The following is a 17,501-nucleotide window of genomic DNA, read 5'->3' on the forward strand; positions in this document are numbered from 1 at the left end:
TATAAAATAAATTCTCTATACAAGTAAACTGTTTCATGGCACATGAACTTGTAGACATATTTTTACATATTAAATATTAACTTAGTTTGTACATACCCTTTACGATCATTGTACATTCTATTAACTCTGTCCCACTTTGCATTCAATTGAGTCAACATATCCCTGATCTGAATGGCTTCAGGTCCTGAGGCTTCAAGGATAACATCTGGTTGCTGTTCATGAATAACTGCAATCTGCTCCCCAAGTTTGTCCAGTTGGTCTTTGATATTCTAAAAAACATATTGTTTTTTGTATTCTAAAAAACTTATTACCAAAATCCAGCAAAATGGTAAAGAATCACAGATAACCAAAAATACGTATTGTGTAATGCTCATTTAAAATAATAATGAGGACAAACATTGTTGTTGTTGTTGTTGTTTTAATGAACAGCTGCATTGGTCAAAGTGTGAGGAATGTAATACAAATGGCAAGGGGGAAAATTCTCACTGATGTTCAAAGGGGCTTTTGGACAGGACATGAAAACCTCTGTTACATTCAGAAAAGGTTATGAAGCATTCAGGACTGGAATTATTTATATTTTCAAAGATCTAATTATGATAGTTTAAATGACAGAAATGAACTATATAAGTTATCAAACCTATCAGTGATATTATTGTGAGTTTATATATAAACGCAATTAATTGTACAACAAAGCCTAGACAGAATTTAATAGTTTAACTAACTTAGAATCAAGATGCCATATACCATCCCAACTGGCCAATCTTAAATCATCTAGATGACCAGACAAAAGCTGACATTTCACTCAAAGGACAATCAAGTTTATAAGACAGGAATATGTTCTCCACTTATATTTAAGGTCTCTGCTGTGGCAAAAAAAAAAAGTCATAACTATGCATATATAAAAATTCATAACCAATTTTTTAAAATAAAATTTTTGCTATAATTCACTGGAGAGTATAGGAAAGTTTTATTATTTATATCTATTAATTATTCCTTGGTACAATTTTTAAAAATCTGGGCCATCTAAGTGGGCATGATAATTCTGGCTATTCCCTATGCAGTGCCTGCACATTTACCTTCAGTGAGTCTTCCTGAAAAGAGAAGTCTTCGTAGACAGTGTTTTTTAGCTCGGGAATATTAAGTGATAATTCCACATCATCCATAGTAAGTAAAATTTTGTTAATTTCAACCAGATAATCCGAGGGGAGAGGTGATGATCTCATTCCAGAAGCAAGTGGACTTGTTTTCCTCTGTTGGATAGGGATAGTCTAGAAAACATTTTTGAGAAAACAGTGCACATATTTTAGAAGAGCCCCACACTGAGTAATAGCAAATTGAGAAAAATACAAGACTGTTATGTGGATGCATTCAAACCCGTGAACCAAAATAAAGAATCTTAACTACAATTTTTTAAATTTTAAAACTGTATTGCTACAGAAACCCTTAATAATCTTTATTCTAATTTTTAACTGTTGCCTGATATTAAAACAGCTTTGATAAGTTAATGTTGGAAAAGTTTGTCTTTAAGATCTAAGTCATCTAAACTCACTTTACAAACAGGAGACATAACATTTCCTTTCCTAAATTGTTGAGGAAATGAGAAAATGTGGCCAATAATGAAAACTTTTTTTTTCCCCTTTCTTTGGCAATACTGGGGACTGAACCCAGGTCCTCACACATGGTAGGCAAGCACTCTACCACTGAACTGCATCTCAACCCTTTTTCATTTTATTTTTTGAGACAAGGTCCTCACTAAGTTGTCCAGCCTGGTCAAACTTGTGATCCTCCTGCTTGAGCCCCCCAAAGAGCTGGGATTACAGATATGTGCCACCACACCTGGCTTATTTCACCCTTTTAGAAAATATCACGATTAAACGCTTCAGGGCTTCACTGCTGAAAACATAAGTTAAACTTGTTTTTGAAACATCACAAGTGGGCAAGGTGGTATACACCTTAGTCCCATTTACTTAAGAGGCTGAGGCAGGAGGATCACAGATCCTGGAACCCAGAAATTCAAGGCAACGGCCTAGGCAACACAGAAAGACCCAATCTCAAAAAATAAGTTTTAAAAAATTAAAATTAACATATGAAAGACAGTGGGAATTTTGGTTAAAATACTACCCAGGTAACTCATTAAATACTCTTACCTTTAAGAACAATATTACATAGCATGAATATTCGACAGAAGATAATGGGTCCTAAAGTACTAAAGTTGATAGCCTTGAGGCTCTGTGAACTATTCATTTGCCCTGATGTAATTATTCTGGATCTTCTATTCAGAGCTTTCTCTATAATAAACTGTTCTCTAGACTGGGCCACTTGCATAAGGAATTCCGGTCCTTTACTCTTATATGATTATAATTTAATAAGTGCTATTTGCAAAAAGACAAAAGAGAGCTACTTATGAATTAAGGTACCTTCCTTAACATTTTCACTTCCATGTTTAATTTTTAAAAAGTGATATTCATCTATAAATTCAAAAATGATAGTAGAAATGACCCCAAACACTCGTTCATTCAGTTAGTGACCTTGAAAATGCTTACAATACCTAAATGAAACAATGAAACCAAAGGCTCCAGACTCAAATTTGTGAGTCAGTAACATGGTGGTCACTTCAGAGGTCTGTATTTATTGCCTCCTAGAATTTGATGAACTACTGCTTTCATCAATTCCTGGGCAGCCAGGTAGGAAGTCTACAGGTTTCCTGACTTTACCAAAAGATTAATTATACTTCTAATATTAATTTTACTATCCTCATACCACATATTTAAATTTTAGTCAGAAAAGAAATTTCTAGATATGTGTGTATATTGTCTACAAGAGCAAATTCTATTTTTAAGCAATTATAAAAGAATGCCGAAATAAATAATACATTCACCCAAGAACCACTTTTGGCTTTAATTTGGGTTTTGGTTTGGTTTCTGCGGCACTGAGGACTGAATCCTGGATGCTCTACCACTGTACTACATCCCAAGTCTTCTTATTTTTTTTATTTTGAGACAAGGTCTTGCTAAGTTGTTAAGGCTAGCCTCAAACTTGTTATCCTCCTGCCTCAGCCCCCTTAATCATGGGGATTACAGGTGTGTGCCACCATACCTGGCAAGAACCAGTTTTCAATTAAAAAATGCTAAAATAAAAAATCTAAAATAATGTTTTCAGGTTTTTATTTCCAATAAGACAATTTGTTTGGGAAGATCACAAACTGAAGCTTAACTGTTTCATCTTATCTTTAAGGAAAAAGAAAACAACCAATGAAAGTACATATGGGTTGAGTGATATATCAAAGGAGTGGAAGAGAAACTGGGTCCCCTTCTCCTGCATGGCTTCCTACACATGAACCAGGATCCTGCAGACAGGCCATCTGGTCTATCCAAGACCAAAAATGGCCCCAGACTTGGTGCCTCTAGGACATTTAACTTTGTAATGCTTTTCCTCATTGAGCATCATTAGGTATAACCATGTGCCAAATTTTTGTTTTAAGTTAGCTCTACTGGATATGTCTGAGAGCCACTTTTCTACCTCAGTAACTTCTCCAAGATCAGGGATTCTGTGCTGCTTCCTCAGTTACATAACAGACTGTCATGCGTCAAAGCCACCTGGACCTGAGGCTTCAGAATGAACTGGGGAGGTCAGTAGGTATTAAAAAGCTCTAAGTTAAAAAAATAAATCACATTCATCAAGACTGCCTCTTTTTCTGTCCAGACTGTAAAGACAACCCAGGATTTTTCTGGGCTTTCATACTCGTGCAGAGGCAGCAAGGCAGTTCAAGATGTGCTTTCTATATTCCCAGAATAGATTTCCCCCCCAAGAGAGTAATCAATCAAAATGCCTTGAAGAAAAAAAAAAAAATGTCCTTAAGATCTGACCTGACCTAGACTTTCCTTCTGGAAAATTTTATTTTTAAAGAATTCTGCAAAGACTCAGAAACAGAAAGACACTACAGCTTAGTATTGAAATGAGACGGTGTTACATGATATGGCTCATCACACCAAACTTGAGTCTTAATAGGAAGAGTTTATTTTAACTGAGTATTTTATAAAATCTTATATACGTTTTATTTTTATCAAACTATAGGGAGGAAAAAACAGAACTACACAGAATTGACCCTTTACCAATTCTTGAGGATAAGAATTTTTTTTTTAGGTTGAAAGCCATAAAAAAAAAAATAAATAAAAATCACATGTGACTAAATAAAAATTTTAAATCGGTACATGTTAAAGGTAAACTAATTAGAAGACAAAAACCAATAAAATAATGTTATAGCAAATATGGCAGAGGGTTAATATCTTTATTTTATAAAGCCCTCATGCATATTTCAGAATAGTTACATCCTATCCACAAATGGGAAAAGGGGATCTAATACATATTTCAAATAAGAAAATGAGTCCTGTAACTGGTGGCCTTCAGTCTTGATTGTACATTAGAATCATCCAAAAAGTTTTTGTTTTCCTAAATACCCACATCTAGATGCTACCTGAAAGATTCTTACTTAATTCATTTAGGGGGCAATTGAAGGCACTGCTGGTTTTTGTTGTTATTGTTGTTGTTGTTTTGTTTGTTTGTTTTTTAACTTCCTCAAATGATTCTAAAGTTCATAGTTAGAACAATATTGATTTAGAAAAGTATATATCATATTTGAAAATATATATATATAACATATTTGTTCTAATGAAACAGGTAAATCATTTTAGTTACAATTAATAAGGCTAACAAAACCACATGAAATGCACCTGAAATAGCTTAAAGCTTTTTAATAATTAAAGTATGTATTGAAAGCCTAAAATTTACTTCTATTTTAGATCAGTAATAATTGCTGATTTGAGATCTAAAGTTTAAAGAAGAATATACTCCTCAGTGGGATGCTTTCAGACAGTGTCTACATAAAAGGATTCATATTTATATAATTGAAAATGAATATATGACAATTTTAATAAAGATAAACACAGGAAAATAACTTCTAGTGCCGTCTAAGTGTGGGAAAATTAGGACTCTCCCATCTTCATTATGGAAGTATTAACTGGCATAAATTTTCTATTGGGTTGTTTGGAAAATCTATTAAATAGCCAATATATGTACCATGTCGCTGCAATAGCAAGGAATTCTAAGAATTGATCCCAAGAGGCATTAAGAGATGAACATTTAAGTGGTAAAACAGCCCCTGCTTCAATCCCCAGTACCAAAAGGAAAAAGAAATGAGCATATAGATACATGTAAGAGGAATGAGAAATGGCCTGGAGTCTCCAGGAAGTATAAGGGGAGACAGATACTTTAAAAAGTCTCAATAAAACAAATTACTCTGTTAAAATCTGATACGTGTTAGAAGTGAAAAATGGAGCTATATCTGAAAAGATAATGCATTTTTAGGGTAAAAGAAAAAGACAAAATCACTCCAGGAAGTAGGAGTAGACTCAGAGGTGCCAAGGTGGATAGTGTGTTTAGGAAAATGTTTTGTAAAGAAAAACCAGCAAAGCTCTCTACATGCAGAGGGACAGATGTTATACTGGGATGATGTTATACTGATGACGCTTGCACTTAAAGCCTCTGTATTTTGCAATCTTTCTGAAGTTTCTTAGGTAAAGACATGGCACAATCAGCTATAACTTTGGGGAAAATAATTCTGAAGAAAATAAGAAGGATTGCACCAGAGTAAGAAAAACTGAACATAAAAAACCTGAAGGAGACACATTATAACAACTGGGGAGAAAACCATTGGTCTGGGAATAAAAACGGAAAAGTATAGTGAACTAAGAGATGTTAAGACACTTTCCCATGGTCCTAGAATAAGGAGTGAGTGCTAACTTCAAGTTCAGACCTTTTTCTGCTTCATTCAGTTCCATGGTTTTGTTCCCTGCTTGACGTGGAGGAGGAACATGGTATGTGGGATCAAGAAATAGCTGAGAGTGATGCTAGAGTCTGCCGTGAGAGACTGGCTAGTTTTTAAGGTCATTGACTAAGGTAGAAAATAAATCAGGAAACATGAGGGTATGGGGAAATAGCAGTCACTTTGTGGCATATCACAAGGCTGCATCCAGTAGCAAGCCACATCTACATTGGAATCGATTCAGAGTCCAAAATCATCAAAGCAAACCAATTCCTTAGGAGTTTCCATAGAGCAGACCCTTTGGGATCACCAGACCCAGTTACATACGATGCAGCATTGTCAACTAAAGGCGGATCCTGTCCTTGAATATAAATCACAGTATATCAGTTTCATCTGGTTATTTATGAACTAAAAAATTTTTTGATGTGCCCAAGACCTCCACATATCAAATGCAGAACTGAAGGAGAAAGTCACTTCAGAAAAGGACTGATTTTTTTTCTACATTCCACACATGATCAGAAAAGACCACTAACAAGGTTTTACTCGTCTACTTCTTTGACTCCTGCCCCATCCAAAAATATCAGTCTATCTAGTAAAATGCATTAAAGGAGGAGATAAAATCCCAGCAGGTTTCGTTTAAAGCATCCAAGAATATGAAATCAAACAACCCAATGGCAGGAGCTGAATAAGTTTTGTAAATGCAACCAGGATTCTCCCATCAGACCTTAATTTTGTTGTATCTTGTGTGCAAAAGTAACAACTGCAAACGGATCTTTTCTTTCCTATTGTCTTCCATAGGCTGATGGAGTATTTGTTCTCCTCTTCGTAGAACTTCCTCAATCTGGGCTCTCTCCTCGTCCATCTGAATGTTTAAAGGAAAAAATGATTCAAAAGAAAAATGCGTAGTTATTTACTATCGTCAGCAAGTGAGAGAACTAACATATGAAGTATAGCAGAAGTCATCATAACCTGAATGATAAAAATAATTCATGTTTCGCTTAAAATACTTCATATTTGAAATTAAAATATCCCAAAGCTAGTTTAGCACAAGTTACGCTAAGGATTACATAGTCAGAAAGCGTGTGGGCGGGGTGGAGTTGAGCATAATTACATAAAGCACTTGACAAATCTTATACTGACACTTAGAAAATCTGGATTTCTTCAGTCATGATTGGCAGGTTATGTGGGTCAAAAACAATGTAAAAATACAATTAAAAGAGAAGAAAAAATGAGACTGCGGTTTTGCAAATCCCCTCAAACCAACCTTTTCATTATCATCACTGGATTCTGAGTGTTTTTCCACAACTTTTAACATGCTTTCTATGTCATTTTCTAATTTTTCCAAGTCAGAGAAAGGCACACCAGCTTCAAATGCTTCAGTAGTGACCAAATGTTGGTACGACAGTGGCTCTTGACCAATAAGCAGCTGTAGAAGAAAAGGGGATCTCTGAAGATGAATTCTTAACTTTCCCCGAATAACCAAAGACAGGGAATCAAGAGAGGAATGATCACTTATTGGAACTGACTTTAATTTCATTCATTCATAGAGCAACAATTTTACCCACATGGGCTTCTGTGAATGACCTGTTTTCTCCAAAGTCTAGCAGAGATGTGAGATAGTGTGTAATTGACTATGGCTGCGTACTAGATCCTGAGAGCACATGTGAGCACAGTAGGCAAAAGCGGCATTCAAAAGCCATCCCTGCCATGGCCACAGAAGGAAGAAACAGGACCTGCCACCCAGTGGAAGGACACCCACAGAATGTCTCCCAGTCACGTTGCCCCAGAAGCATTTCTCTTGGACTGTGATACCCAAATATTTAAAAAAAAAAAAAAAAAAAAAAAAAAACTTCTCAATGAAACATTTTCAGGTTAAGCCTATATGAAAATATTTGTATTTCTATAATAGTAATCACCAAACAATTTTTTAATAAAACTAAATGCAGGAAAATGGCACTTAGTGTTGGCTAAGTGTGGGAAAACTAACACTCTCATAACCTCGTTATGGAAGTATTAACTGGTCTAAACTTTCTAATGGGCTGTTTGGAAAATCTACTTAACAGTTAGATGCACAATTTTGCTACAATTACAAGGAACTCTAAGAATTGGCCTCAGTGACATAATAAGAGAAGAACAACTAGAAGTCTAAATTATCTTAACAAATGTAATACTCATAAAGGTCCAATGAAAGTGGAAAATGAACTTAGAAAATTTTAACAGATCACCTGATGAAATACTCTATGACCATTAAGAATCATATCAAAGGAGAATATGCAAAACAATAGAAAAATTGACATTGAAGTATCTCTTATGAATAAAAGCAGATATATATGGCAAAAGATTTGCAGAGGTTATTCATAGGGATGATGGTAAAATTTTTCTTTGTATTTCCTGTTACTCTATCCTATCTTGTTCATTGTTTTTTATACCAAGAAAATCTCCCATAAATATATTGAAAAGAATAAAGTCAATTTAGGTCATACGGTAAGGAAATAAGAAAAACAAAAGCCAAAGTAAGATTTTTGTTTATTTTCTTTAAAGTGTGAATAATCTAAGTATATACGTAACTATGAAAGATAATTTGGCCTACTCTATCAGACATTTCAAATTAAAGCAAGGTTAGATAATGTTTATTCCTTCCCACATATACACAAAAATAAATGGATCTGTCTTCATTGATAATCTCAATACACAACTCTCTAAAGGTTAACAATATAAAAATGCTCTCCTGAAAAGAAACTGAACAGGAACATCACAGAAGAAATACAAATGGCCAACAAATATGTGAAAAAAAAATGTTAAACATCTCTAGCAATTAGAGAAGTGCAAATTAACACTATACTGATATATGGTCTCACTCCACTCAGAATAACAATTATCAAGAATAAATAAATGTTGGCGAGGATATGGGGGAAAAGGCACACTCATACATTGCTGGTGGGACTGCAAATTGGTGCAATCATTTGGAAAGCAGTATGGAGATTCCTCAGAAAACTTGGAATGGAATCACCATTTGACCCAATTATCCCACTCCTCAGAATATACCCAAATGACTTAAAATCAGTATACTACAATGAGACAGCTCCATCAATGTTTATAGCAGCTCAATTCACAACAGCTAACCTATGGAACCAACCTCAGTGCCCTTTAACAAAGGAATGGATAAAGAAAATCTGGTCTATATACACAATGGAATATTACTCAGCCATAAAAAGAATGACTTTATGACTTTTGTAAGTAAATAGATGGAACTGAAGATGATCATGCTAAGTGAATTAAACCAATCCCCCAAAACCAAAGTTTGAATGCACTCTCTGATCTGTGGATGTTAACACACAATAAGATGGAGGGAGGAATAGAAGGTTTGTGGATTAGACAAAGAGAAATGAAGGAAATGGAGGGGAGATGGAAATTGGAAAGACAGTAAATGAATCAGTCGTAACTTTCCACGTTTATGTGTGAATACACCAACAGTGAAACTCTACATCATGTACGACCCCAAGAATGGGATCCTAATAGAATAAGTTATACTCTATGCATGTATAATACGTCAAAATACACTCTACTGTCATCTATATCTAAAAAGAACAAGTGAAAAAATTAATCAATATTTTAAAAAATGCCATCCTGTGAGCACAACCAAGATCCTGAAAAACATAGACTCCTGTGATTCCTGAGAATGGCACATGGGTTAGACAACCCTGACCTCAGCTCAGCCTTTCCCCCACCAAACCATCAAAATATGCTCATCTTCTCCACTTAACACTTACTGAAGCATCCACTCCATGCCAGGCCTTAAAGCATAGCAGTCGAATGCTCCCTTTCCTTCCCTTATAAAACAAGAATACAGAGAGAAAATGGGAAAGACACAGAGGCACAGCATCACATCGGAGAACAGATGAACACCTTTTTATAGAGAAAAGCTCTTACTTATCTCTTTTAAAATTCATAAACCCCTTCTTTAAATTTATTAAGGTAAGCAGTACACCTCTCCGTAAAATCTAAACTCTGAAGTTACTTGCAATTTTTGCATTTGTCTATGTGTAAGCAAAAAAACAAGTGTGTTCAGTTCATATGACAGTATGACTATGAAATTACGGGTTTAATATTCATGCCTTCCTTGGGAATTAGTCTCATTATTTCATAGTTAATTTTAACTTCAAATTGAGTGTTTGAAAACTTTTCTCAAATGGGGTTGTTTTCTTCAATGGTAATTCCTTGTGTTCTCTCTATAGGCACAATCATGAATAAAAGGGACAAATGTTCCATTCAAGGAAAAAAGCAATTAAAGTAATTTTAATTTTTAGAAATTATGTATATGCCATATTGCCATCTATCATTTAGACACATTCCCATAAGGAAAAAAATGGTTTTCTCTAAAAATTTAATAACTTACTTTGGCACTTTTGATATGTTGAGACACCTTTTCATAGTTTCTATTCAGTTCAGCTAATTTTGGTTCTACAAGCTCCCTGCTTGCAATTCCACGTGCATTCATCAAAATAATGGCTTGATCACGGACATTTTCAACCTGAAGGTTGGCATCATGCAGCTCAGATATTAAACGCTAATTGTAAAAAGAAAAAAAAACACAAAATTATCCCATGAGAAAAGTCAAAATCAAACTTATGTGTGATGCTTACTCAGAATTAGAAGTGGTTTAAGTAAATGTCTAGGATTCCTAAAAAGAGTCAGCACAATCAACCAGAGTAAGAGCTGTTCATATAAAACTCATTGGTGATGTCAGCTTTTCCCACCAACTAAATGTTAATAAATCAATTGCATGAGAATAACTCGAACACAAGTAGCTCAGAGCATCCACAAGAGAAAAGACATTGGCAAAACGTTCTACCCCCTGCCAAGTGTGACTGATCTGTCTAGGCCTGGTACCTTCACGATTTCTTCCCGTTTATTCGCTGTTTTTTTTTCAATCTCATCCAACAGAGCTTCAGCCTGATAAAGCCAGGTACTTATGTGAGCAACGTTTCCATCAAATATTTCCAGCTGGTTTTGATGGTTCTACAAAGGAATTAATAAAATGCTGACACAATCACATGAAATATTTAAGATGATAATCTTAGAAGAGATTTAAAAGACCTTCAAAGAGCAAAGCGTATGTTGAATTTAAAGAAGGGTTTCTACCTCCCTGTAAAGCTCTCTTTACTGAATAAATCTCAATACTAAAAATGCACAGCTATGGCTAAGCATTTTTAAACTTGACTTAGATCTCAACACAAAACAAAGTTGAAGAATAAAAGACGAAAGTTTCTTTTTCAATTTCAAGTTTGTCTCTTATTCCTCTTTCCTAGATTGCAACTGATCTCATTATCCCTCTCAAAAAAAAAAAGAAAAGAAAAAAGAATCAATCATGTATTTTAAAAACTCATTTATTACGATTAAATGCAATCACACTTAAGCTATTCCATTCTGCTCACTCCACAAATTACATCTGCAGAGAGGACAGGGCCAGGGTCTTTTCTCTCAGTACTGCCAGCACTGAATACTACACCTGGCTCAGACTGCAGTCCTGTTTCCTGGGGTATGATATAAAATGTGACTGAGAGAACAAATTGGAAAACAGAAGCAAACAGCTGAGCAGATTAAAACTGGGGAAGTTGTTGAAGCTGAGGAAAGAAGTTAAACTTGACCACAAACAGGGGTCAGGCCTTATGATGAAACTGACAACTTCATAATATTTTATAGGAAAAAGGAAACTAGAAAAATCTTAGAAGACTTAATGAAAGGAAAAAATATTAATCTATGACACAGAAAAATCATTGAAATAGAAAATGTGGACTAATAAATGCTATGGGCAAAAGGCTGACAGTGTGCTGCCTTCTAAAAAAGAACAGAGAAGAACCAGATGCACGGATCCCTGTAACACAGCTACATTAATTGTTCAAACAGAACTAGAAAGATGTTGCCTGGAAGGAGAATTCAGAAGGTACAAACTGAAGAATATAGAAGCAAAGTCTGTAAGGATGTGGAATAATCTAGTAACAACAAAAGTGAATATATAAAATATTCAAGAGCATTTTCTATGAGCAAGAACCTCAGATCCTTTATTATAATGATCAATGAACTACTCTGTTAGATGTGTACTTTTATTCCCATCCCTACACAGACATGAACATTGAAGCTTAGTGACATTGCACAATTTACCTGGGGTTATACAGATAACAAGTCATGGGCTAGAGTATGAATCTATGGTAGAGCTTGATCAAAGCCCATGACCTTCCCTGCTCTACACATCCTAATGGATTGGAATAAATGCTCAAACACATTATAATTTATGTTTTTTTTCTGTCCGTATCCATTACCCAGTTAATTATATGAACTGGGTAAAAGGACTAACAGCTATGTCAGGGAAAAAGAATAAATTATAAGTGGCAAGTATTTTTTTCAGAGGGGAGGATGGAGGTACCATATATCCTAGTTAGTCAAAGAGGAAAACAGAAAAACCACTCTGAAAACTAAACAGTCAAATTCCCATGACATAATTATCAGCATAATGGAATAACCATAATCATAACTTATAACAATTGTCATAATTATAAAAATAATGTTTAAAATTGATTGCTTACATATGAGACCACTACATGTTTTAAGTTTTAATCATCACAAGCATTGCATGAAGGAGAAAGTATAATAATATCCATTTTATAGAGGATAAAAAGCAAAGCATAGAGAGTGTTTAAGTAACCTCCACCTGACTAGCAGTCAAAAATTTTACATAGGTCATGAGATGCTAGAATCCATGCTCTTAACTATTTTAGGATATTGCAAAGAAAAGTAAATACTATATGACATCATTACAATGAAACAAAGTACATTTAAATGTTAAAGTACATATTTCCATGCATGCCACAGATATTGTATTCTTTCACTGGTGCACTGTGAATTCTTTCTAGTTATTATCTTTTCAAAGGCAAAATAAAATGTAGTCTGATGAAATTAATTCACAAGCAAAACACTCCTGGGGCACACAGAAAATGGGATTTGAAACTCTAATCAAAGCTGCATTCATTTAGAATTAAGTAAAGCAGAAAGGAAGAGGTGAGCATTCAACGTATCTGGGAACACACCATCAAGGTATTGCACCAGTCCTCTGTCCAGGTGCGAACTCGGCTCCACCCCGCGCTCAGGACGCACAGCTTCTCCTCCAGGACAGGCCCATTGCCTGAGACCAAGTTCTGGAGGGTAGCACTGCTCTCTGTGATGGCATTTAAATCTGCTTTTCTCTTTTCCAGATCCTTCAGAACATTCTAGAAGATAAAAGCACCAAGACCCACTTGATCTTTCAGAATATTATAAAAATTTATGAACCCTATACATTTTTAACTTTTCTTTCACCTATGCACAGTAATCCACGACTTCCTAGATCATCTGCAATGTGTCCAAAGTTTACAGATCCAATTTAGCAACAAGGTGAGAGTTCGTTCCTAACAAATATCACAATGTTTAAGCAAAGATCAAAGAATGCAAGAAATTGTGATGTGAAAAGTGTAATTATTTAATTTAAGAATAAATTTTATTTATTACAAAAATACCAATCACCCTCCATCAGAGGTCTAAATGAAAAGAATCAGTTTTATTTTTAGGAACAGCAAGCTGGCAAAGCAGAAAGATTCCAGAGCTCAGAATTCTAAAATTTACAATGAATTTATCTCCTAGACTATCATGGGAATCTACTGCATGTGTACTATTATTACTCACAAGGATTATATCCTGGAACTAGGTGTCTTGATATATAATGTCATATAAACATTACAAAAATGTTTCATCCTAAGAAAATCATTGAAGAACTAACAAGTCTATGATTCGTCTTACAACCACCATAACATAGAAAAGGATAGTCGGGAAACTATGATAATCTGACTAATACAGTCTTAAATTTGAGCAGACAAAGCTACATTCACAGAAAGGAAAAGTGTGGTAAAAGACTGAGTTCTCGCAATCAAAAACAACATGGACACATAGCTACCTCACTACTATCACTGCCCTGGCACCTTTTAAAACCTGTTTCACCGTCTTAAACCAACATTTAAATCAATCTCTTCAAGGAGCTCAAGTTTATATTTGAACATCCTAAGATCACATTTTGGAAAGCATGCAAATTGCAAACCACAAGTGAGTAAAAGTTTAAACACTCACTTGGCCCCTGTCAATCATTGGTACATTTATGAGAGAAAGGAAATATTTCTTTCACAAATTTTTCACCAACAAGGAATAAAAAAAAGACCCACAGCACACACTCTCTACTTAATTCCTTCAGTGGTTATGTACTAATGGACTAAAATAGTGTGGTAAGCGCTATAAGGAATAATTAACCAAAACTAATGAAATTTAAATATGTACACATATATGTTAAAGATTTTATAGCAAAGAAAATACATTGAAAATGATATTTAAGCTATGGAATAAAATACTAATTAGGTGCAGAGATGAAAATGCCATGTAAGTTTTGCATTGAAAATAATTTTATGTAATCTTTAGGTGAAATAACACTAAAATGCTGTGAAATATGCACATTCCTTAAGTCTGAAAACATGGTATTAAAAAGACGGGTGATTATGGTACACACTGATGTTTCATTTGTTTTATTCTAGTGAAAAGAATGGGCTGTATAATTTGTATACTTCATCTTCATGATTCAGATCTGTTACACGATCAAATGAAATTTAAAAGAGTACAATTCCAGGAAACAAACATCAATATTTACAGTCTTTACCTGAAAAAATGGCAAGAATCAACTAGAAATAAGTTTATATGTGTATAAAAAGATTAACTATTAAATATATAAAATTCAACATCACTTGTGTAATAACTATCAGCAATTAGAAAAAAGAGAAAAAACATGCATGCACTCACATAGCAATAGAATAAATATATAAGAGCAAACCTCTTTGCATATCTACATAATGTTTAGAATGAAAACAATCAAAACATTATGTAGGGATGTGAAGGAAGCTGGTAGAGCACAGGGGATGAGACATACCACATTAATAAAAAGACTCAACAAGATACCAGTTCTTCTCCAACAAATCCATTAATTCAATGCAATTCCAATCAAATTTTCCAACAATGCTTCATTTAATAATTTGAGACTAATAATAATTATTCATATAAGACTGACTATATACAAAAAAAGAAGCAAAAAGACTGGGAAATTCTTAATTATAATTAAAATATAGCATAAAATTGCATAGACAAGAACCAGGCATGGTGGTGCACACCTGTAATCCCAGTCACTCAGGAGGCTGAGATAAAGGATCCTGAGTTCAAAGCCAGCCTCAGCAACTTAGCGAGGCGCTAAGCAACACAGCAAGACCCTCTCTCAAAATTTAAAAAATTTTGCACTCTGGTACAAAACAAATAAATAAATAAAAGTAAAACTACATAGATAAGGAACTGAAACATTTTACAGGATCATCAGATTAGTGCAGCAGTAAACAAGGAAGCGCAACAGGTAAATAAGAACGACTTTGGCATGTCATATCAGCAGAGAAAGGATCAACCACTCCATAAACAGTGCCACGATCACTGGTTACCTATATGAGCACTCTAGAGCCTTATCTCATCGTATACAACAAATAAACTCCAGAAGAATCAAAGCATTAAAGGTAAAAAGATGATAGTATAAAAGGGCTTGAAGAAACTATAAATATAGTATATAAACATAGTAAATATAATATAAATCACATAACCTTGGAGTTAAAGTTGGCCTTTCTAAATACTAAAGGCAGAAATAATGATGAAAAGATGGATTCCATATGTTTAAAAGTGTACATATTTTTGTTTTAAAAACCTTAAAGGAAACTCCATGGGCAGCAACAGCTTTTTGCAGTCATATTCAACACACTAAGAATTAGTAATCTTAACAAAGAGCTTAAATTAAAATAGTAATCTGGGGATAGAAAAATGGCCAGAGTTACAGGAAAAGGGACTTTTTTATATATTTATTCTTAAGCTTTAGCTGGACACAATATCTTTATTTTACATTTATGTGCTGCTGAGGATCGAACCCAGTGCCTCGTGCTTGCTTGGCAAGCACTCTACCACTGAGCCATAACCCCAGCCTGAAAAGGGACATTTTTAAAGAGAGTTACAGATGGCCTATAAACTTATAGAAAATATTCTAACTCAATAACAACAACAAAAAAAGATGTTTGCCTACTGTGATCAAAGTTGTAATTAAAACAAGCAAATACAAATTCTCATTCATTGTAGGACATATAACATTCCCGAAGGGCAATTTCTTAATGTGTTTAAGGCTTTAGGATAGATATGTCCTTTGAACCAATAATTTTAGGGCAAAATAGTTATCCACATATGAATGTGTTAGCTATGAGAATATTCATCATAGTGTTACTTACAATAGTGAAAAATAGTACTGATTTCAGTAGGACAAAAATTAAATTAATGAGATACTATGCATATCTCTAACATGTAATACAACAGTCACAGGTAAAGGAAAATGTTAAAGATATAATATAGTTGCTTTTTTTCAAGAGAGAGAGAGAGAGAAAATTTTTAATATTTATTTTTTAATTTTCGGTAGACCCAACATCTTTATTTTTTATTTTTATGTGGTGCTGAGGATCAAACCCAGTGCCCCATGGATGCCAGGTAAGCGCGCTACTGCTTGAGCCACATCCCCAGACCCAATATAGTTGCTTTTTAAACAATATAACTGTGCCTGTGCATGTCAATATGTGCCTGGAAACACACACACACACACACACACACACACACACACACGAGGCAAGTGTTTGAATATAGGTGATTTGGCTTCTGTTTTTTTTTTTCCATATCATACTGTGCAAATTTCATTCAATTAATTTAGAGTACTCCATTTTTCACAATTATAATTAGCCACAGGCAACTACAGTCTGAAAATATTAAATGGAAAATTCAATAAATAGACAATTTAGGAGATATAAATGGTATGCTGTTCTGAGTAGCATGTAGAAATTTGCTGTTATCCTGCTCCTTCCTGCCTGGGATGTCCAGTGTGGTCATGATGTACACCCTCCTCATCTAGAAGTCACTTAACAGCCCTCTCCTTGATTAGATGCACAGTTGCTAAGTCACAGGGCTTCGGTTCCAGGAACTTTTCTTTTACTTCCCAATGGGCTCAAGTGCTAGTTGTGATCCCAGCAATGCAGAAAGCCAAGGGACACTGTACCATGAGGGCCTAAAGGGAAATGGTACCAACTGTCAACTTCACAAAGAAAGAAAAGCATCGGGTGCATCAAGTAGTAGGGCCCATGTTAAGGATGAATTTTCTCTATGAAATTGTGAAAAAGGAAAAGAAAGTTGTGCTCGTTTTGCTGTCTCACCTGAAACTGCACAAGTTACAGCTCCAGTACACAGTGAGAGGTCAGTTAAGATGGAAAGGCATTGGATTCGTATGGATGAATATAGGAAAAAGCACAATAACACAGACCATGGTATTATCTGCAGTTTGGGGCATTCACTGGGGATCATGAAATATACAGATAGCAGGAACTGCTGTACAAAAATTATGTTGCTAATAAGAAAATAATGTTTTTTGTTTGGGTTTGGTTTAGTTTGGTTTGGTACCAGGGATTGAACCCAGGGGCACCTAACAACTGAGCCACATCCCCAGCCCTTTTTGTTATTTTTTTTTTTATTTTGAGACAGGGTTTCACTAAGT

General features: G+C 34.7%; 1 protein-coding gene across 5 annotated transcripts in view; it reads right to left on the reverse strand.

The window, feature by feature from the left end:
• Nucleotides 1-17,501, reverse strand: part of Utrn (utrophin) — a 508,059-nt gene that overhangs the window by 296,470 nt on the left and 194,088 nt on the right. For all 5 annotated transcript variants that reach the window (XM_076858171.2, XM_076858170.2, XM_076858169.2 and 2 more), the window contains 7 exons: nt 12,907-13,086; nt 10,712-10,840; nt 10,218-10,388; nt 7,086-7,247; nt 6,546-6,683; nt 1,077-1,268; nt 97-269 (listed from right to left, as the gene is read on the reverse strand). In XM_076858171.2, coding sequence (XP_076714286.2) covers nt 97-269; nt 1,077-1,268; nt 6,546-6,683; nt 7,086-7,247; nt 10,218-10,388; nt 10,712-10,840; nt 12,907-13,086 — 1,145 coding nt within the window. The remainder of the gene's footprint in view (nt 1-96; nt 270-1,076; nt 1,269-6,545; nt 6,684-7,085; nt 7,248-10,217; nt 10,389-10,711; nt 10,841-12,906; nt 13,087-17,501) is intronic.

This window comes from Callospermophilus lateralis, chromosome 6 (genome assembly GCF_048772815.1).
Source record: "Callospermophilus lateralis isolate mCalLat2 chromosome 6, mCalLat2.hap1, whole genome shotgun sequence".
NCBI classification, from domain to species: domain Eukaryota; kingdom Metazoa; phylum Chordata; class Mammalia; order Rodentia; family Sciuridae; genus Callospermophilus; species Callospermophilus lateralis.